General features: G+C 42.7%; 1 protein-coding gene and 1 long non-coding RNA gene across 10 annotated transcripts; both read left to right on the top strand.

Moving 5' to 3' along the window:
* Positions 1–183: 183 nt before the first annotated feature.
* Positions 184–11,453, top strand: LOC112568313. 9 transcript variants are annotated; one of them, XM_025245557.1, is made up of 10 exons: positions 185–418; positions 951–1,035; positions 1,292–1,394; positions 1,613–2,254; positions 2,396–2,502; positions 2,631–2,978; positions 3,663–4,319; positions 4,689–5,161; positions 8,347–8,412; positions 9,012–11,453. In XM_025245557.1, exons 5-7 carry the CDS (start codon positions 2,421–2,423, stop codon positions 4,220–4,222), a joined length of 990 nt encoding a protein of 329 aa, XP_025101342.1. In that variant the 5' UTR covers positions 185–418; positions 951–1,035; positions 1,292–1,394; positions 1,613–2,254; positions 2,396–2,420; the 3' UTR covers positions 4,223–4,319; positions 4,689–5,161; positions 8,347–8,412; positions 9,012–11,453. The 9 variants fall into 9 exon arrangements, with proteins under 9 accessions (XP_025101347.1, XP_025101348.1, XP_025101349.1 ...); XM_025245562.1 differs by having other exon boundaries at positions 184–418; positions 1,613–1,686; positions 3,663–5,161; XM_025245563.1 differs by having other exon boundaries at positions 184–418; positions 1,292–1,386; positions 1,613–1,686; positions 3,663–5,161.
* Positions 11,454–11,836: 383 nt separating this feature from the next.
* LOC112568314 lies at positions 11,837–22,163 on the top strand. The gene is made up of 6 exons (XR_003100055.1): positions 11,837–13,601; positions 13,825–17,754; positions 18,225–18,383; positions 18,627–18,708; positions 19,050–20,239; positions 20,708–22,163. It is a non-coding gene; the product is annotated as an uncharacterized LOC112568314 (long non-coding RNA).
* The last annotated feature ends 990 nt before the right edge of the window (positions 22,164–23,153 follow it).

Raw genomic sequence — 23,153 nt, forward strand, 5'->3', positions numbered from 1 at the left:
AATTAAAAGTGGTTTCGACAAAGAATTAAAGAAAATTTGCAGTGCGTTATTCAGCTTTTAATAGTAGTCATCAGATGTTGATATGTTAGTAAATTTAACATTCAAATTTCTTATTTTGAAGTGGATTGCTTGAGCAGCCAAGACCCGAATGTCCTGTAGAACAATACTTGTGACTATCAATAGTGTCTTTATTTAGGTCAGTGAAAAACTGTCGCTTCCCTGTATGACCGGAAATGCACATCAAGGTCTAATTAGAGCTGTATAGTCAACACACATGATATCCTGATGAGATCTGAACTCGTAATCACTTATACGTTTGTTTCCATGCTGATATTAATTTTATTCTTTCAGATCGTCGTTGGTAGCAGCAGCAGCAACGACAAACAGTTCTCTGTGGTGCATCGTGTCTCTGGTGTGGGTAAGTGTGATGATGTGAGCTGTTGGTGACAGTCTCAGCTTGTGGAGCTTATACTAAGAATCTTTGGGTTATTGGTAAACAACCTTTTTTTCTGATATATATATATATGTAATGTACAAGTTATAGGTTCAACCACGGGAGCACATAGTTAATTATTGTGAACTCTTCATGGTGTGTGCTGTGTCCACTGAGTGGGTCAGTGGTCCCGATCTTCAGGGAAGATAACTTCACAATCTTCATGGTCACTCCGCTGGATGCAACTTCATCCACTGTACTTATGCCTGTGGGATACAGCTTTTAGAGTATATTATATCTTTCGGTGAATCTGTGTACCGACGTTCTGTGGGACTCTTTATGTGTCCCTTTGTGGTATCTATATTAGAATGCTATTCTCACACTAGTACATGTACTTGAATTATCCTGTTATTGTGTGTGTGTGTCTAGAAGGCAAAATATAGTCGACCCCAGGAGCACAATTTATTACAAACTCTCTCCAGCTGTGATTATAACAATTTGTTCCTTGGTCTTCCAGGGTTGGTGACAGCCAGAAACTTGTGGCAATGATTGTGCTATTTGGGGAAAGAATGCTCCAATGTCTTGAATGAAGGAGTTGTGAGGTAAATACATTGTAGACACACATACTGGCTATCTCTATTTTCTTTGAACTTTGCAGGGTCGGTCACAACCGACCTCTACTGTTAGTTTCTGCCACCAATACAACAAGCAAACAAAACGAAAAACAAGCGAAGCAACTCCTGATTGCTTCTGTGTTGTCCTGACTGGATTATTGCTCTTTATTTGTTGCACTCGTTTTCATCGGTCAGGGTTCCTTTCATATGTGACAGTCATAATTTGTTTTCCTTGTGTTGTTAGGCATAAAGCCATCTCTTACACTGGTTTTCAGTCAGCAAAGCCAGGGAGGAAAGACTCCAACAAGAAATCTGTATTCATCTTTATTTTTATTTCATGTAAGCAGGTATGGACCAACGATGCACTGAACAGCATGAAAGAGAATAAAAATTTGTAATAATAGCAAGATAATCTCAATTCACCATAAATAAAAATTGCTTTTGTAATAAGCAAGGTAAACAAAAGATATAGTAAATAGTCACATGACCTTTAACCTTTGTAAATCCAGCTTACCATTCTGCACTAACACGCTCTGTTTCTATATCTTCTTTCCTTAATTACTAGGGTCGCAAAGGTCAGTATCGTCATTCAAGTGACACACATCCCTATTCTTCAACTGATGAGACTGGCTGTCGCAAGTAAGCAGTTCACTTCCGTTTGCTTCCGCACTGAGAAGTAGATCGGCGACGGTGTAGGGAGAATTTGACGAAGTTCAATCTTTTTCCACTCTTTTGTAACATCCAGTTTCATTTCCTCTTAAGTCCTTTATACATACACTTTATCTAGCTTATTTCAGTAGTAGTCTTTGTTAATATCAACCAGAAAGAGTCAATCCATGGAAATATAGCGCTTCGAACTGAACACCACGTTTGTTCCGGCTAGCACGCATACCGTCACGTGATCACGAAGCTCCGCCCTAATGGGGCGTGTCTTTGTAGTACATTTCTGCCGAAACTAAGGCACTTCCAGTTCCTCTTCCGGATTGGAAAACAGTCTAGAGGTGACATTTTATAAGCTATTTCTAGAAGTCAGTCACTACTGTCTCAGAGATTGAACAGTTTTAGTCGTAGTTGTAGTACATACAGGACGACGAGCAGGAATAAGTTTGGTTAGCTGTCGTCGTACCCATGTCATCAACTGAAGCCTACACCACGCCCAGCTAGTCCAACCCTACACACAGGTGTCACATCCTGACATTTATTAAAAGTAAGTGGAAAAGTGAGAATGGGAAAAGAGAAGGAAAATTTAAAAAAGGAAAGAAATAAAAGAAAGAAGAAGTAGTAATTCTCGGAATTTCGGGATTATTCGATGAATTCAAATGATTGGCAATGTGTGATTGTTTTTCAGATTATCGTTAATATCTTTGGAAGACATGGTCACGTGTGTGGCTTGTGGGGTGTGTCTAATGATGATCGCCATGTTGACTCGTGGTGGCCTGGCCTCTGATGAGACGTGTAAGTCTTTTTTCTTTTGTATAGTGTGGTTATGTTCGTTTATGTGGATGTGAATGTCCGCAAGGTTTCAATTAGTTGTAGTTAATGACACTGATACTCTCTTGCTACTTTATTGTCATTTTCGACAGGTGCAGACATGGAATTTGAAGGGTTGACTCAAGATGTTACTGTCAGCGTCGAAAAGGACACTTACATCAACGTGACCTTTCTCCTTAACACGTCCAAGTGTCCGGAAGATGGAAACTCCTTCCGGGTCAAGGTGTTGGCCAATCAGGGAGGCTTTAGCGTCAGTGTCTGCGTCTTCGTCATCAAGAAAACCAGTTGCAGTGTCACGGAAAAGTCCGATGTTTGCTATTGTTTACTGGACACTGAAGGCTGGGCCCGCGTGTTTCATTTGCCGAATGACACGGGGCTGGTGACTTGCATCTTTAGGTGGAGTGGACATAACTCGGCCACCATCAAGTTTGATGTCTTCAGTGAGTAGATTCATCACCAGTACAGAGTGTGTGTGTTGCGAGAAATATCTGTGTAAATATGCATGACTGTGTTTATGGGAAATATAGTTATATCTATGTGTTATATCTATGGGCAAGACATCCAGTATCCAGTATCCAGTGCTTTCATGCCAGTCCTTGTTAGGGAAAACACTTCAGTGTTTGTAATCAGATTACTTCAATGGATTTAGGATAGGGTCGAGAGTTTTGAGTATTTGTTCCGCGAATGTGTCATCCTTTATGTATGAGGGGCTGTCAAATTAAATGTAGCGGACGCCAGGCTCTTTTTTCCGGCGTTTGCTACTTTTTATTTGAATATCCCGAACTTGTGGAAAAGGTTTGCCTCTAATATTCGGGTTCTTAGTTGATTATCAGGTGGCTGTAGCCACGGAATATGGTCAGTAGAAGAGCACAGAGACATATGAGATATATATTTTTTTTACTTCACAAGTGACCTTATCGCCATCTTGAGTGGGAGTGTGCGAGAGTAACAAAGTGTGTGTGTGTTTGAATGGAGTAGGGGGCAGGTGGATATGTGTGTCTGTTTACAAGTAATCATGCGCATGTGTATTTTAAACCAAATATCACAGCACTAACAAATACTAACAATATATAAATAACGATTGTGAACACTGTTAAAATTTACTGCTATTGTCCCTGTTTAAGATCCTACTACAACTCACTTCTTCACGACGGCGGAGGAAACTTCCTCTACATCAACTGAAGAAGATGTAGAAAATAAAGATGTAGAAAATACAAACATATCGTCAGGTACAGTAACTGCAAGTACAACAAAGAGCAATACTTCCACTGAAGACAAGACTAAAATAGGAATTGCGGCTGGCACTAAAACAACTTCTCCAGGGTTTGCCGAGACCAAAAGCGAAGGCGACAACTTTCAAGTGATTTTCTTTACAAGCATTATCACTGCCTTAGTCATCGGCGTGCCTTTCGTCGCAGGAATCGTCATTTATGTTTGTAGAGTCAAAAAGAAAAGAAAAGGTATGAGCAGAATATCACAGCCTGCAGTCACATTGTTATTAAATTTTTCACACATTTTTGATATTTGTTTTAAATTGGTTATTCATATTTCATATACATACACACGTCGAAGCATCATTATACACAGAAAATGGCTCAAACACGTCTTCATAAAAAGTATATGGTCACATTTACCGAAACCTGCTCCGAGCTCTACCATTTTTGAGACCCTAAGCTCTTCCTGATACTAAGCTCGCACGAGATGTTGGAAACTGCGAGAACCTTGATCGGCTTAATCCGGGGATTTTTAAGACTTGATGGTCACGTAGTCCTCAACCAAAGGTGGGTGCTTGAAATTATGTTATTTATTTCGTGTGCGCATTTAAATATTTTGTTGTTTAAAAAAAACTGTTGTCTTATCTACACTAATACAAACGTTGTTCAAAGACCTTCTTTAGTGCTGATTATAAATAATATGAAGTGTAGTAAACTTATAATGGTCAGTGTGCGAAGCGGTATTGAACATTGGCGTGTTTGGACATAGGACATGTGAGAGATGCTATGTTTGTTTGTGTACAAGTAATCGCGCGCATTTGTATTAAATTTAAAGCTTTCAAGGAAGTGTTATACATTACTAAATACTGGCAATTAATAATAGTGAACACTGCATTACAGTTTACACACATTCGAATCCCGACTGTCCTGTTAAAGGTACAGCTACCACTGCTGAACTTTCCTCTACACCGACTGACGGAGGAGTGGACAAACCAGAAGTGACATCAGGTACAGTAACCATGAGAACGGCAGCGAGAGTGACTCCCCCTGTGGATGAGCCCAAACACCCAGGTGACAACTTTTAAGTGATTTTCTGAGTTGGCATGAAATCTCGGAGACTGCGATAAGCAATGAAGCTTAATTAGCTTAATCCGCGGATCTTTATACTTTGCTGGACAAGGATCACGGACTGGAGGTGGGTACGCGGACATTTTAGTTTCGTTGGTGTATAATTTTGAATGTGTATTTTAAATATTTTGATTTTTGTCTCTAAAATATAATGTGGTGCATTATCCAAACTGATATGACCTCTTGTGATCCTCTAGCACAGACCTGGGCAAACGCCGGCCCGCGGGCCGGATCCGGCCCGCCTCCTGTCTCTGACCGGCCCGCCCGCTGGCCGCCCACCAGTAAATATACTATATATACAGTATTGGGTAAAACTGAGTTAACTATATTAGTCCGGCCCTCTAGAACCATCCCAGTTTCTCATCCGGCCCTCTAGAACCATTCCAGTTTCTCATCCGGCCCCTTGTGAAAATTAATTGCCCACCCCTGGTATAGAGGATGAGGTCATATATAGGTACCCGTACCCGTCTTACCTAGTCATTACGGATCTCAAACTCTCTGTTACTTTGTGCAGCGTCCAGTTTTACTTGATAACAATTACTTGACTGATTTGCACTGAAAACAAGTAGCTTTGTTTACATGCGAGTAACGAGAGTGTTATTACGCTGAATAGTAATTTCTGTAATCGGAAATCAAATCGAAACAGGGCTATAGTCCAATGGACTCGGGGCTGTGACCAATGGATAAATGGTCAAATGATACATGGGGATCGAGCCTGTTGGCTCTATACAGAGCCCCAGTGTCAAAAGAACCAAATAATCAGTGAACCAGGGATTCCAGAATGTCATATAAACACACACGGGACAACACAGACAGCGGTTCAGGTGCTCTAGCCCAGGTGACAACACATCACGTGCAGTCCGCAGGCTGCATGCTCACCATGACCAGAGCTCGTGCTCACCTTTGACTGTGTGCAAGCTACGAAAAGACTTGTCAGCAGGTCACTTCTGTGCCTTACCTCGCAGTGTTGCACGACTGTAAAATATCAAAATATGCTGTCTAGCAAAGGTACAATGTTCAGTCTTTACAATGTTGTTATAGGTCAAGGAATAACCACTTCGTTACACTGTGTAGTCCTCGGACTCTGAGTGAACAATACCCGGAATAAATTGTGATAGTTTCAATTAAAGATTCTTCACAACAAATTCTCTCAATTTCCTGGACGTTTAAGCTGTCATTGATTTTTGAATGACGCTCATGAACCACTCACCTTCCAGGACACCTTTCTTCTTTGCTATAATACAGTTACTATTAATCTGTTCATGTGAGTAAAAAGCAAGGCACAGAAATTGTTTGTTTTGCGCATGCATGTGTGTGTGTTTGTGTGTTTGTTTGTGTCAGTGTGTGTGTTTGTGTGTCTTTATATCCAGTTTAGTTCACATGTAAGATGAGAGGTATTGTGGCCTTTGCAATTAAGATTTAGGATTTAGATTGTTCCTTTCATTCAATGATAATTATAGTATAATTTCCTTGACTGACGATGGTATGTGCCTGTGTGTGTTCATGTATTTGTGTGTGCGTATGTGTGTGTCCATTGTAGTTCACATTTAAGGGAAGTGTGTTTAGACCTTTGTGATTAAGATTTAGGATTTGGAATGTTCTTTCACTCAATGACATTTAAATTTCCATGAATGAAAATTGTAACCTCCACTCCTAGCATGCACTTCCCTCAACACAAGTACATCCCACTATGCAAACAAACACACATGTAGCAGTTAAGTATATCTACTTATAATGAATAATACAATATAGTGTACAACCAAGTATACTTAAAATGTGTATTATTCAACATCATGAGTTGCATTCCTTAAGTATAATTTAAATATTGATATTTTGGTTTCTCAGCTGAATTAGTTTTCCAGAACACATCATCTCTGAACTTGATACTTTAGTGTGCTTTGTGCATGCATGCTTGTGTGCATTGGTTTATGTTTATGTTTATGTTTATGTGTGTGTTTATGTGGATGGGTGTTTCAGCCTTTGCGATTAAGACTTAGAAATTAAATTGTTCCTTTCATGTGATGACATAGTTGAATTCCCTTTAGTAATAATTGCAACTTCCACTCCTAGCATGCTTTTCACATTCACACACTCTCTCTCACATGCACAGACAGAGGAATTTAGATGCATAGTGAGGACAAACAAGAATGAAAGAAAACTATTCCTCAGCCAGGGCCGCCGAGAGCCAGCCCGGGCCCCGGGACAGACGACCTCTCCGGGCCCCTTAAATTGTACTTGTAATCGTTAAAAGAAAAAGAAAAGGAGAACAAGAAAAAAAAATCCACTGACCAAGGCCGGGCCCCCTTGACAGCCGCGGGCCCGGGTACACCAGACCCCCCTGTCCCCCCCTCTCGTCAGGCCTGTCCTCAGCGAGATATTTTCTCTTGTAACTAATGATACAGTTAAAGTGTACAACAAAGTACATTTGAAATGCCTATTATTGAACATCATGAGTTCAATCTCTAACTCTAATTTAAATTTGAATAGTTTTAATTTCTCAGCTGAATTAGGTTTTCCATGACACATCACCTCTTAGCTCCCTTGATGTATGTGTGTGTATTGTTTTATGTCAATGGGTGTATTTGTGTTTTTGTCTGTTGGGTGTTTGTATATGTGTCTTTGTGTACATGAGTGTGGTTATGTATGTTATACATTGTAGTTACATTTACGGGATGGGTATTTAGGCCTTTGCAATATGATTTAGGATTTATATTGTTACTTTTGTCAATAACATTTGAAATTCCCTTCAATACCTGAACTTCTAGCATGCGCTTCGCACTCTACACACGCATACACAATAAAAAACAATAAAAGAGACAGGGAGTTAGATTATAATAATACAATACAGTGCATAACAAAGTAAACTTGAAATGTCTATTATACAACACCGTGAGTTGCAATCTCTAAAACATAATTTGAATTGTAAAAGTTTATTTCCAATCTAATTTAGTTCTTGCACAACACATCTCTCAACTCCATTGATGCTTTAGTCTGCTTTGTGCATGCATTTGTGTGTATTGGTGTCTGTCTCGTGGTATATGTGTTTGTGTGTGTACATTTATCTATTTAGTTTTCTTGTCAGGAAACAGTTTTTTGGTCTTTGCAATTAATAAATAGGATTTAGACTGTTTCTTTATTCTATGAAATATTTAATTTTCTGGAATGACAATTATTACCTTCACTCCTAGGATTCACTTCCCACCACATACATTCACATGCACACACACACACACACCGGCGCATATAGACACTCAGACTCACACACAGTTTGGGACCAAGACTCTTTTTAATTCTTTGCTGCTATACAGATACTATCAATCTATGTGCTCTCAAATTATTACATGTGGGCTTACAAAAAATGTAGTCTAGAATTGAAGGAATTAGGTCAGAATGTCTATTGTGTATGAGATTACAGTTACCTCAAAATACCATTGCTTTATTAATATGTGTTCCTCATCATTTACAGATCACAGGCTTGGTAAACCAGCTTTTAAAACCAGCAGGCCAAGTGGTGGTCAGGTCAGCCCATAAGGTAAGTGGCACCAAACTTAATTTAGGCATTTTCGATTATGATTGAGGATTCGTTTTATTCAATGAGATATTTAAATTTCCTTCAATAATAATTGTTACCCGCACTACACAGCACATTATCTCTTAACTCCCTTGACACATGTCTTTTGGTAATTTCACCCATGAACCATTCAGTCACCTTTCAAGGATTATAATGATGCAGACACATTGATTTCATGTAACTGCTTTTGCAATTAAGATTTAGTATTTGTGTATTTAGATTGTCCCTTTATTTAATGACATAGTTGAGTTCCATTAAATGACAATTGCTATCTGCATTTCTTGTATTCACTTCCCAGCACACATGTGCGCGGGCACACACACATACAAATACACAGACACTCAACTGCTTCTTCCAATACTTGCATAGTGATTGGTTTTGGAAGGAACTGCCTCTAGGTTTCTTGTAGGAATCTCACTCTTTTGTTCTCATTTTTTTTACTATGTATAATGCTGAATAGTAATTGGCAGCACATGTTTACACAATGCTATTATTTTGCCCAATGCTTTCTGGTTGCATTACATTAGCCACAGTTGTACATTTCCCTTTTATATTTTCAGGCTATTTCCATTCCTTCCTTTTCCACCAACCTCACTCCTTGCTGTCCCTTCCCACACCCTATACTTCATCAATTTTCTTCTTTTATCCCAGACATTCTCTTTTACCTTCTTGTCATGATTTCATCATTTCTAACCTCTTCCCTTCCCACAAACCTTCCAATCGCCTCCCTATTTTGCCCTTCTACACACCAATTTCCAAACCTTCTCAACTTTTCACCTCTACCTCTCACACTTTGCTACCCTCAAACTCCCTCTCTCTCCTTTCCTTGCAAATCCAATTTTACCCCTTTCTCTCCCCCTCCCCCTTTATTACCTTTTCCTTTACATCAAACCTTTCCAAACCCTTCCTTCCACTTACCACCCCATTCATTCACCTTCTCTTCCTTCTCACCCCTTATGGCCTTCCCACCTTATCTTCCAAACTTGCCTTTTTTTTATGGCCTTCATGTTCTTCCATCACTTCTACACCCCTCAAGCTCTCAAATCTTTTTCTATTCCCTTCCCTTTCTGCCTAATTCCTCACCATCACACCTTTTCCCATCCTTTCTCACCCCCTTCCAACCTCATCTCCTATGTTCTGTTGGTTGGGATGTCATGGGAAAGATGGTGTGAGAAGGAACGGGACGGGAAGGAAGGGTGGGTTCCTAACCTTCCCGACTCTTTTCACATCATCTTTCTCATCCCACATCTTTGCGCCTCTCCTGGCCTCTTTTTCCTAACATTAAGGAAAGAGGGTGTCAGAAAGAGATGTAGAGAGGTGGGGAGGAATAGAGCCCAGATGGTAGGGGGAAGGGGTGGAGGGGTTGAGATGGGAAGGGACCCACTCTCCCTTCCCATTCTAACCCTCTCCGCCTCTTTCACCCCTTCCGTCTCTTTTCATCCTTTTCTTCACATACCTTCTCTACGTCCTCCTTTCCTTTCATTTCTTCTCTTTCCTCCTTTTTTTCTCCTTTCCACCTCTTCTCTCTCCACCCTTCTTCTTCCTTTCCTACTTCTTTGCTTTCTATCCCCATACTCCCACCACTCCTCCTTTCTCTCTTCCACCATTTCTTCTTTCCCACCCTTCCGGTTTGGCCCAGCTTCCGTCTCTTCCTTTGACCCTTCCTGCCATCCTCGTCTTACCCTTTCTCTTCCAAATGTCATATGATAACTAGGAATAAGTCGAGCTGATGTAAACAGACTGTCAGAAGGTGGAATGGGTAACAGTGGGGATGAGTTAGCGGTTGCGGCGGCGACACAGTAGTCAGCCTCTGGCGGTACTGGACTGTCGGATGGACAAAAGGCCAAGAAGCCCCACCATAGTTTATCTCTCCTGGAATCAGTAGGCCTGTGAACCTCGGACCGCTTACGTCACGACAGACATAACGCAGGGTCAGGTGGGACTGCGGGACTATCACAGAGTGCACAACGTTTCATCATCAGCAGTTGTCTGGTCGCAGACAGCAGAGCTCGAGGCTGGTAGATAAGCGTTGGTCCTCATTAGGCGTGGTCAAGCTCTGACCGCTGTCACGGCCTAAGAGGTGAGGACGAGACACGTGGTGGCACATGGCAGTGCCAGAGTCTCTGCGCTGTTGACGGAGGCCGCTACGATCGACGGGGTGACATCAAAGGACAGAGGCTGGTAGATAAGTGTTGGTCCTTGTTAGGCGCTGTTAAGCTTGAGACAGCAGTCCGGCCTAGAGGACGAGACAGACACATGGTGGCACACAGCAGTGCCAGAGTGCTCATCGCTTCATAGCTGTCTGGTCGCAGACAGCAGAGCTCGAGGCTGGTAGATAAGCGTTGATCCTCATTAGGCGTGGTCAAGCTCTGACCGCTGTCACGGCCTAAGAGGTGAGGACGAGACACGTGGTGGCACACGGCAGTGCCAGAGTCTCTGCGCTCGTGACGGAGGCCGCTACGATCGACGGAGGATACGACAACATGACAATAGACTTGTGTGAAGATATAAGTGGCGAGTGTATGTTACACGAGTGTAGTGTGCTATGTGTAGTAGTAAAGGTAATTAGTGGCTCATGATACCTGGACTAGGCATAGGGAAGTAATGGGACACCTAGAGAGCGGCCATATTTGAAATTGTATAATCATGTAAATTGATTTGTCAGCCTCTCGATCATTAATAACCTTCTTTATTACACTAAACTGCCTTGTGTTGGCTATTGGGAATGAGCGCTGGTGGCTCAAGAGTCAAGTGTAATTAGCAATTTAGTGTAAGTGTGCGTGTACGGTAAATGTCGGAGTGAGTTGGTAGAGGTGTCGAGAGGGTACACGGACTTTTCGCCGACGGACGTTTCGCCGCCGGACGTTTCAGAGCCAGACGTTTTGCCGATCGGACGTTTCGCCACCGGACGTTTCGGAGTCGGACGTTTTGCCGACCGGCGTTTCACCGCTGGACGTTTCGGCGCGGGACACTTCATTTCGGCATTTCACGCGGGACCTTTAGCCGAAGTCAAGTGTGTGACGCCCCTTAGCTGACACATTTCTCTCGCCATTGTATCAATGTATCAGTCAACTCTCTCTCACTATCCCTCCTCATGTGAACCGTTAGCTCACACATTTCTCTCGCCATTGTATCAATGTTTTTTTCTCAAAGCTGTTGCGCATAATCTGTGACAATCAAAGTGAACTGTCTGTGAAGTCTGTGTGTAAAATTTGTTTGAAATAAAGAATTATTGTGTAATCTAGTAGTTACTTTCATTCTTTGAGAAGTAAGTAAGCTCTCTCTCTCTCTGGCATAATGCGGCGAAACGTCCGGCGGCGAAACGCCGGTCGGCAAAACGTCCGACTCCGAAACGTCCAGCGGCGAAACGTCCAGTCGACAAAACGTCCGGCTCCGAAACGTCCGGCGGTGAAACGTCCGTCGGCAAAACGTCCGCACACGGTCGAGAGTGTGATCAGCCCGAGGCAACGGCAATCGCAACCTCTGACCATCTTCACGTGCTCATTCCCCGAAGTTCACGACAATTGCGATCAGCAAAGAATCGTTGTCTACACACTGGGTTCTCGAGGAATAAAATTGTAATAGAGACCTGTTCAAGGCTGTTCATATTCTCCGTTGTGAGTTGTCTTGGAATCGGGACTGCTCCAGCACAACTGACTCAATAGGTGCGTAAGACCCGCTCAGTCACAGAGTGCACAACGCTTCATCACCAGAGTAACTGTTTGGTCGCAAACAGTAGAGGCTGAGGCTGGAAGATAAGTGTTGGTCCTTGTTAGGCGCTGTTAAGCTTTAGACAGCAGTCCGGCCTAAAGGACGAGACAGACCCGTGGTGGCACACAGCAGTGCCAGTGCTCATCGCTTCATCATCAGCAGCTGTCTGGTCGCAGACAGTAGAGCTCGAGGTTGGTAAGCGTTGGTCCTCATTAGGCGTGGTCAAGCTCTGACCGCTGTCACGGCCTAAGAGGTGAGGACGAGACACGTGGTGGCACACGGCAGTGCCCGAGTCTATGCGCTCGTGACTGAGGCGGCTACGATCGACGGAGGATACGACAACATGACAAGAGACTTGTGGGAAGAGACAAGTGGCGAGTGTGTGTTAGACAAGTTATTGTGCTGTGTGTAGTAGTAAATGTAATGATACCTGGACTAGGCATGGGGAAGTAACGGGACACCTAGAGAGCGGCCATATTTGAAATTGTATAATCTTGTAAATTGATTTGTAAACCTCTCGATCATTAATAGCCTTCTTTATTACAATAAATTGCCTTCTGTTGGTTATTGTAGATGCGCGCTGGGGGCTCAAGAGTCAAGTAAAGTATAATTAGCAATTTAGTGTAAGTGTACACGTACGGTAAATGTCGGAGTGAGTTGGTAGAGGTGTCGAGAGTGTGATCAGCCCGAGACTACGGCAATCGCAACCTCTGACCGTCTTCACGTGTTCATTCTCCTGAGTTCACGACACCAGGTTCCATTACTTTTGGTTCCAATCGCTATCTTCCTTTCCAGTCCTTTTCCCTCCCGCCCGTTTCTTCCTACCTTTCTTTTCTACTCACTACTTTCTCACCCCTTTCTCCTCTCTTTCCAACCTCTTTCCTGCACTTCACGTCTATCTCCCCCTATCTTTTGTCTCCTCCTTTTCACCTTCTTTCTATATCCCTTCTCTTCCCTCTCACTCTTTCCTTCTCAATTTGCTTCCCTTTGGTCCAGCTCTTTTCTGGACTCTCCTTTCCTGTTCTCCCACCCTTAGCAACACGTTCATCTCTTTTTTCTGTTCTCCTCTAACACTTTCATCCACTTTTCTAACCACTTCTTCCTTTCCCCTTATTTTCATGTCCCTCCTCTTCCCTCAAACACGTTAGTCTCTTTCCTCCCTTCCTACCCTTTCTACTTTCCCTGTTCTCTCTTAACCTTTCTCTCAGTTTCCCCTTCACCCCTCAAGAGTGTGGGGCTCTACTGCTGGAGGAAGCAGCCACCAACGTCGCCACCTAATGTTGCACGTGACTACGACTATCAACTGACCCCAACAACAGGTGGGTAGGAGAGGACAGTGACTTTGTCCACCAAGACATCAACGATCACCTGACACTGAATATGGCGGTCAGTGACCACGCCGAGTAAAGCAGCAGCGGCTACCAGGATATACTTACAGGGTACATCGGCATATTGTTTACAAAACAAAATGTATTTCTCTTCCCTTGATAATCTTTACGTCGAGGCAGCAGAGATAAAAAAAAAACAAAAACAACAATTTCTACTTACACTGAACATGTTATTGCACACAGAGTATTATGATGGTATTCCCCTTACTTTGTTACGACAGTTTTTCTGTAAATAGATATACCTGTTATTGTTTGACACACTCTGTTGTTACAGTTTCTCGCTACTCCACCAACTCTTTCTCGACTAATGGGACTGGATTAAAAGACTGGCGTGACCATCACTGCCATCAACGTGGCCAGCTCATGTTGCTCGGTGACTACGACTATCACACCATCGACCTCATCAACAGCTGGCTAGGAAAGGACGACGACTGCGCCGAACAAAGCAACGGCGGCTACCCAAGGGATGTATTCCTTTCCTATTCCTTGCACTGTTTTCCTTCCTCTCTCTCCTTCCTATCCTTTGGTACATCGGCAACCAATTTTTCAAAACAAACTGTATTTCGTTCCCCTAAGTGGCAGCCACGTGGCATCTTACATCTTAACCAATAACAAAAACTAAGAGGGCTTAAAAAAAATCTCAAAAACCAATAAAATGTCAAAATTAGATATAAAAACTTTAATTTTTTTGTTAATTTATGAATTAGATGCAAAAGTGCAAACGTTAAGGGCCTAAAAAATCTTTCCGTTTTGTGGTTGATAAAAATATATTAAAACCTTTGAAATTAACACAAATCTGAACGAAAATATGAGTAAACACGATGCCGCTAGTAGGTCTGGGTCCACCGCTTTCAGCACCAAGTGGTGTAAAATGGCGGGAGCCGCAGCCATATGGCATCTGGAACTATATATATATAAAACCAATAAGAGTTATAAACATAAGGGTAACAAAATGCTTATGTATATATGGGGTTGCAAAGAAATTCATAAAACCTTTGAGGGGAAAATGTGAATAATGGCGAGAGTGGCAGCCACATGGCATCTCCATGAAAAGTTGAAAACTTACATGGCTTACAAAAGGCTTGTCCATTTATGTGGTTAAAAAATCACAGCATCTCACACAACCAATACAAGTTTGAAGCTGTAAGAGCGCTTGCAAAAACTTGGCGATTTATGTGTCGATACAGCAAATCGTTAAATACTTGCAAAAACAAAACTATGTGAAACAGAAATGAGAAGATGCCTCTACTTCGCTATTAAGTCTATGTCAACAACTGCCCGCACAAAGCGATACAAAAATGGCGGGAGTAGCAAACTGGCATCTCAAGGTTTTAATCATTGATTGGTTTTAAGAGGGAACAAAGTGCTTATCTTTTATGTGGTTAATCATTTTAAAATGTAAAAAAATGATCTCTAAAACGGAGATGAATAAGATGCTTGCACTTTGCCATGCTAGTAGGTCTGTGTCGACCACTTCCTGCACTAATGGCGGAAGCGGCGGCCACATGGCATCTGGAACTATCCAATACGAGTTATAAACATAAGGAGCAACAAAATACTTATGCGTATGTGTGGTTGCAAAAAAGAAAATCACAAAACCTTTGACGGAAAAGTCTATAAAACAGGAATGAGTACGATGCCTACACCTCATCATGCTAAGTCTGTGTCGACTGTTTCCCACACCATGCAATGCAATAGGGCGCCATTTTGCATTGCTTGGTGTGGGAAGAGGTAGTCAACTGGTATCTGTCATAACTTCTTGTAGGATAACGGATGTACGTCACAGGTCTCTGGATGCTATGTGAACAGAGGCGAGCGAGTGATTGTTCAGAGGGGAGTACAGGGTGGGGCGTGAAGCTGTCTGCGTTAAAGGGATATTATAGTTTGTTTGTTGTTGTTTTTTTTTGTTGCTTCTTTTGTTGTTGTTTTTGGATTGTTTTATATAAGTGTCGGGTATGGAGCAGCGAGCAGACGGAGGGCGAGTGACGTCACCGTTTGTGTTTAGCTCCGCCTACAGGTCCGCCATTTTGTTATGGTCGTCAAGAGTTACGCGATAAGAAATATGCACTCAAACCAATAAAGAGTTAAAAACATAAGGGGAAACAAAATATTTGAATTAGAAGCAAAAATGCAAACAGAAAGAGACACAAAATCCTTCCGTTTAGTGGTTCAAGGTTGATAAAAAAAATCCATTAAAATCTGTAAAGACCGCTTCCTCCACCAAGCAATTCAAAATGGTGGAAGCGGCTGCCAACTGCATCTCAAACTAAACAATAAAGAGTTATAAACATGTGGTTGCAAAAAAACTCATAAAACCTTTGACAGAGAGTTTTACTAAATATGAATGAATACGATGCCTACACTTCGCCATGTAGGTAGGTCTGGATCGACCGCTTCCCGCACCATGTGATGAATAATGGCGGGAGTGGCAGACACATGGCATCTGGTACTAACCAATGAAAAGTTAAAAACGTATTTTTTTATATTTTTAAGGTCTTTATAAAATTACTCATCGCATTAATGGAGACGCCTACTGCGCTGTGCAAGGTCCGTGTCCATCTCTTTCCTCCTAAGACGATACGAAATGGCGGAAGCATGTCAAGCTAACCAATCAAATGTCAACTTACAAGGTTCGGTTTTATATTCATAACAATTTTTTTTTAAATAGCAATAGATTAGATGAAAAATTGCAAACATAAGAGGCTTAAAATGGTACATATTTACGTGGATGACAAAATAAATCCCTTAGAAAAACATGAACAAGAAATGAAGAAGACAACTTTGCCATCCTAGTCAGTCGATCGCTTTTCGCTCACCAAATGATGCGAAATTAGCGGAGGCGGCAACCACATGGCACTTCAAGGTAACCCATGCAAAGTTAAAAACTTAATAGTCTTTCAAAACGCTTATCAATTTATGTGGTTATAAAACCTTAACAATATTTAAACATATATAAAAATTACAAATGAATGAGGTGATGATCCATTGTAGAAGGTGTCATCAAAAATGGTGCAGCAATGTCGGGAGCGGCAATCACAGGGTATCTTGAACTGACCAATTAAAAATTAAATGTTGGGGACATCGTCTAGAGATGCTAGGCAGAGCACATTAACCAGAGGAACGAAAAGTACTAGCAGTGGGTCACGTGGCACCCTGACCATGCCTACTAAGCCACAATGTCCGTCTGGTTAATAGACGATTGCTCGGCTTTGTTGCCAACACCTGTACTGTGCACCTGTACTGTACTTTTATCATGGAAAGCTTTCGCCCTGTTTTGTCGTATTTATCTCATGCTAGATTTTATGTCAGGAATGGGGATTTGCAGTCTATTAACGAGTGGCTACTCGTGTCAAATGTACCGACAACGATCGCCATTGTCTCCAGCAGGTCAATCACCGTCGTTATCCATTCAGTCTTTTTCGTTGTGTCCTTCATCGCAGCTAATGAAATTCGGATGACTGTGGATTACCTCAGATAAATGGTCGTTCCATATCCGCCTTTACATCTTGCACTATGATTTCTGTTCTTGTGGGTTTCCGTGTTACATTGTTTGTTTGTACAGTTACCAAGTCAAACCCTAAGTTTGGTGCAATGTATGTGAGTAACTTGGGACACTTGGTACCTCTTGCGCGTGATAAGGCACGATAACCGCATCGATTCTGTTACGTGGCCCAGTTTTTATGTAAATTTTTATGTAAATGTTAACAGACTGTTCTTTTGTGAAGTTAGTACCGCGGACTTTTTCTTTGGTTGTTCTGTGCAATCTTGCTACACAAAGGTTTGTGCGCTTCAGCTGTCCACGTCTAGCGACCTTAATTAATACACGTGGCCTCTGACCGATAATCTGTGAAAAATGTCAACCATCTTTGCAGTGTCATAGATAGTTGTTATAGTTTCAAGATTAGTTGCTTGGTGCCTTTGGGGTAACCCTTCTCAATTTTTTTTGTTTTCCCCCGAGACATCTATTCAACAACACTGCGGCCAAGAAAGTGGATTCACGTGGACGGCTGAGGAAACATAAGATGAACATTGCAATACATCGGTGGTTTGAAGGTCATTCGGGAACAAACTCTGCCGACAAGAGGAATAAAGAAACTGCAATGGAAGGAATGGAAAACCAGTCCAGTCAATTCTACAAGGGAACAAAAAAAAAAAAAAAAAAAAAAAAAAAAGGACAAAGACATTGAGGACCTTCAGTTAGAAGGTATGTATTTCAAAACGATCAGCTTTTAGACAGCGTGTATCTTCTGAGGGGAAACCTATCACATGAGCATTGCATTTAAAATATTTATTTTCATTGATAAGTACACTTCATTGAACAAATCCCCCCATCTCTGAAATGATCCTATATTTGAATCTGGATACATGTATACACAATGTATCCTGTGTTTATTTGATTATTTAAACGTGCTGTTGAGTATGAACTTTATGTGCAGTTTGATACATCAGAAATAAAAGAAAATATATGATCATGGGGGATTTCAGACACATATGCCTTATGCATTGAGTAACTTGAGTATTCGTTCTTTGCATGCGGAGCTCACAGGACAGCTGACTGAGAAATTCCCATTTGTTGTGCCTGTGTTTCACAATTACACTCACAAAACACAAAATGTCCCTTTCAGTGACAAGATTGTTTTGAATGATGAATGCCATCATTTTTTGTGGTTTTAGGTGAAATCTTCTATACGCTTTTGTGAGGTCACAGGCTTGATGGTGAGGCCATGGAACGCTTTTGGTCTTGCCTAGGTTTGCATGGAGCAAAGGAATGACTTTCCAACAGGAAGATCTGCAAAAGCAGCACTTTACTTTGCTGATACAAAGTATCCATTGGTAATTTCTTTAACTACATATGTGCATCCATAGAAAATAACGAGGATGAGTAAGAGGGTACAAAATGATAGTAGTTAATGTGCTTATTGGTTTAAAGAATTATGCAGCAGAAATGAGAAGCAGTTACTGCCATCTCTGTGTTAATATCTTGTATGTACATAGATTGCTTATGATTTAAAGAAAATTTAAAAATGCGTTGTCCAAATCACCTTCAGGGGTGTCTTCTGATTGTATTTTCTGCAGCTGAGACACTGTATTTGAGACTTAAGAAGGAAGGAGAAACGAAGGCAAAATCCAAGAATGTCATCACAGCATGAAAGCAAGTGTAAGTGAATAATACATTTCTGCAACTCCACAAAACATTAAGGACCATATGCAATATTTTATGTCAAGATCTTCTTATCTGCCTATAAGGTATTCTATTCATTACAAATGTTATTGATTATTCATGGCGAGTTACACAGTCTGAGACAAAGTCTGATGAAATTATTGAACACAAAGAATAAACATTAAGGATGGTACCTATTGAAAACACCTGCCTAGCAGTGATTGGGTGGGGGAAGAACATTCCTGGCGCTGAGATTCGCGAGAGTATTGTACATCTGGAGTCCATGGACTGACTGGAATCGTAAGGGTTATTTTCGACTCACTCTATTTTTTTTTCAGAGTGGCCACTATTCATCGGACAAAGTTCCGTGATGTCATCCCATTCCTCTGATATCAAGTATACAGATGCCAGGACAAACATGAGAAACTTTACATTTTTGGCGTGGAACTGAGAATTGCGAGAGGATGTAGTTAGCACTGAGTTTTCTCTGTGCGAGTTGTCTAAGTAGAATTATTTGGTTTTTACACTGTCTTGGAGAGTATTCGTGTTATTGTGACCTGACCAGAACTAGCTTTAAAAAAAGCTAACAAAGAAGAACAGAGAAGTAGACAGCGGGCACTTCAGTAAAAGACGAGATGCCCATGGACAGGTCGTTGTTTTGTGTTGTTGAAAGAACGCGTGTGGACGCCGTGTGTGTGTTGCTCTTGTGAGAGTAGCGTCCGTGACAGTCACGTCTCAGTCACGTGATCGACATACTCTTTAAATAAAGTGTTCTCAGCTGCAATTTCTGGCACATCCAATAGTCAGTTAAAAATAGGAAACCTTACAAAAGACATCAGACCATGAAAACTTTTTATTGGCTCTCTTTTTGAAGCTATTTGATAGTTCATTGTCTGTGTTTCACCGTGTTCATGTACCCAGTAGGACTGTAGCATCCTAAATAAGCCTAAAATGACGTCATGCTGCATCATTTTGCATAATAACGTCATGCACACGTCATCCATTGCAAAAGAAGTGGAGAAAAGTCTTCCCCAGCATGTCGTCTGCAGTGAGACCAGTTCAATATGGTGAGGGACTTCCTATTCCAGAACCTCCAGCAGAATATTCTCTTGATTCAGCTGATGAAGACGAGGGTGGGCCGACCTGTTCTTCTCCTGGTCAGTCAGCATGCAGTGATCCAGATTTTCACTGTTGTGTATCATCAACCCCACAAAGAATAACACGGGAAGAACTTAATGACCTGGTTCGTATCCAAGTACAAGGCAGAATTGCCAAGTTCTAGACTCCAACAGTGAAATCTTCTACAAGATGTCACAATTACTTCAGATCGAAAGCGCCACAAGCAGTTGAAGCCTTTCTTCAGAATGGAAGGCAATCTGTTTCGATACTGAGGGCCTCGTGAATGCCTTAGAAATAACTCATGGCCTACAAGAATGTAGACTATTTGTAGACTCTTCAAAACTGGCTGTGCTCTTGCACAATGGAAACCGTCTTCCATTTATTCCAGTAGCGCACGCAGGAAAGAGAGGTACGATAACTTAAGGCAGCTATTGAATTCCATTGAGTATAATAAGTACAGCTAGCACTTCTGAGGTGATTTCAAGATTGCTGCCCTTTTAACGGGACTGCAACAGGAATCAGCTGTGGTCGAGGCTCACAAAATCCTCCTATACCAATCCTTCATTAGGTTTGATGAAGAACTTCGTGAAAGCCATGGACCGGCTTTCCGATACCTACAGAAACAATTCCGTCACTCAGCGAGGCAAAGATTAAAGAGGGAGATTTTATGGGTCCTCAGATTTGAGAGCTCTTCAAACATATCCAGTTCAACAACTTGCTAGCAGGATGATATGAAACAAGCATGCTTCTGGCCTAGTGTCTACACACTTTCTCAGGAATGTTAGGACAGAAAACTTACAAGTAACAGTATCAGAAACTTGGCTGCAATATGTCTCTAAAGATCAACTTCCTTCATTCCCATCTGGATTTTTTTCAGGACAACTGTGGTATGGTTAGTTATAAACATGGCCAACGCTTTCATCACGATATGACAACAGTGGAAAAAGATACCATGGAAAATTGTCCACTGCAATGCTGGCTGACTACTGCTGGACAATCCCCCAGAGATGCTCCCTAACATCTGTACAAGAGACAGAAATCTCAGACGTAGTCGATGACTTCATTTGTTACAGGTATTAACCAAAGCTCCATTACTATTAGCATGCATTTCGTGAAGTACACTGTATTCAATAATTGTTGTAGATCACGCACGCACGCACGCTACTGTTGTTGCCAAGACTGGGTGATGGGTGGCTAGCCAGTCTAGAAAAGACCTCAGTAGGCGGGGGATGTGGGTCACGTGGTACATCTTGGCGCTCGCCTGCGGACATGTGGACAGGAGGTTGAACAGCAGGGCTCTAAACAGTCAAGTACAAGTTAGGTTTAGTAGATAATATAAACTGTATGAATAGAACGTCACATCAGACCACAAAGTGTGATAATTCTTTCTTAAACTAAGTTTTTACCCCTCACCTAAAATTTTCATGCATTTTCACGCTCTCTCTCTCTCTCTCTCACACACACATAAACACACCCACACACACACACCACTCACTCACACACATACACCACTGGTACATTACACACAAAACCACTCACACACCACACATACACCACGCACGCCACACACCATTCACACACACCACTGACACACCACACATACACCATCAGACCTGCACAACTCATTACAATCAGTTTCAGTCAGCTCTATTCAGGTGTTTCAGGTTTTATACGATGAGATAATAAAATCAGAAGAATTTTCGTGTGATCTTGATGTGGAACTTATCGTCAACAACTACCTCTCCGACCTCAATGTTGACAGTGGCGTTTTGACGTGTAAACTGTTGAGGGGACGCAACTCTCTCTGTAAATGGCTGCTCTGTGGCTGTTGTTGTGATTATCCCAGGTTCCCCTTTTTGTGCAATTCTTTCTCCATCTTCCTGTACAACGTCCCTGTGAGGTACCGAGATTTCCGCTTCTTCCGCCTGAGGCAGCAGAAAATCTTAGATCGCCCTCCACGGCAACAAAGGCTACGCCGTGTCCTGCCACTACGCCTCCCTCGTGCACAGCGGCAATGACCTCACGTAGTACGTCACGCGCATAGTCTGACGTCATGCAGTTACTTTCTGACAGGTCAAGGACGGTCATGTCGGGAAGGTTGAGAGCGGCCTGTGACAGGCGCAACGCCCCCAGGGGCGAAATCATAGAATACTGAAGAAGAAGTTCCTGAAGACGAGGCAGACAATGAAGTCCATCAGCCAGGTAGACGGCGCCACTTTCTGTCACAGGATTGTGGATGAGGTTGAGGTGACGAAGGTACTTGAAGACGCCTCGGCGCACGGCGTCCGCCAGAAGCCTGAAGCTGTTGTCGTCCAAGTCGTTCTCCTGTAGCACGAGCTTGTCAGCCCGCAACTGTGTGTGAGTCCACCCAGACCTTGCAGAAGTAGCGGCTCTTGCCCAGGTGGCACTTCCATAGACCAAGGTAGTGCCACACGTCCGATTCAGCTAAAGTCATCAGTTTTGTCTCCGAGGTCAGCCATGTCATCCACCAGAGTGCACTCCCCTAGTTCTAGGAATGCATGTTGTGACACAACGACAGATGCTTCAGCAAAGGCATTAGCCCTTCAGTAGAGTAACCCCCCTGCCACAGGGACACTTTGGTTAGTCACAGTTTGTCGTGAAGAACTCGAACAAGGTGCTGGAGCCCATCGTCTTGAAGGTGACAGGCATTTAGGTTGATCACGTGCAAATCACGTGCGGCGGCAAGAATGCATCCAATCACGAAGGCCGACCCGACGTCCAGCTCACACTCACTCAGTCGCAGTAGCCGCAAGGTGGAGCGCGAAGCCAAAGACAGCACCAAGTGTGACAGCCCTGTCGAGGTGATGACATTTGAGGCTAGGGAAAGCTCGCGCAAGTCGGGAAGTGCCTGGAGTTGTCGTCCCAAGTGCTGAAGGTGTTTGTCGCGAAGGCCAGTACGCTCCAGCATCAAGCTGCGTAGTTTTCCCAGGTGAGAAAACTTGGGGAGTTGTCCTTCTTTGTCGTCTGTCAGGCGTATACCGTTTAAGACCAGTTCTTGCACCGAATGACAAGGCATGGCGTCCAGCAGACGCTGAAGATGGGTCAGGCTGACCTCGCAGTCCGACAGATCAAAGTGAGCGACCGACTCCAAGCCTAACATGGCGGTCTCTAGACAGCACACGTGGCGCTCCTGCAGACGATTGTCGCAGAGTTTCAGGGCCGGGTGACTGGCCAGGCGCCGCGGGGTTCGATCCTCCCAGGCGACCGACAGAAGCATGGGGCGGAGGACGAGAGGACCGGGCACGTTGGTGAGCTGAGTGCATGCAAGCACGGCCCGCAGCTCCACATCTGTAGCGTCGCTG

This window comes from Pomacea canaliculata, linkage group LG7, assembly GCF_003073045.1.
Source record: "Pomacea canaliculata isolate SZHN2017 linkage group LG7, ASM307304v1, whole genome shotgun sequence".
Lineage (NCBI taxonomy): Eukaryota > Metazoa > Mollusca > Gastropoda > Architaenioglossa > Ampullariidae > Pomacea > Pomacea canaliculata.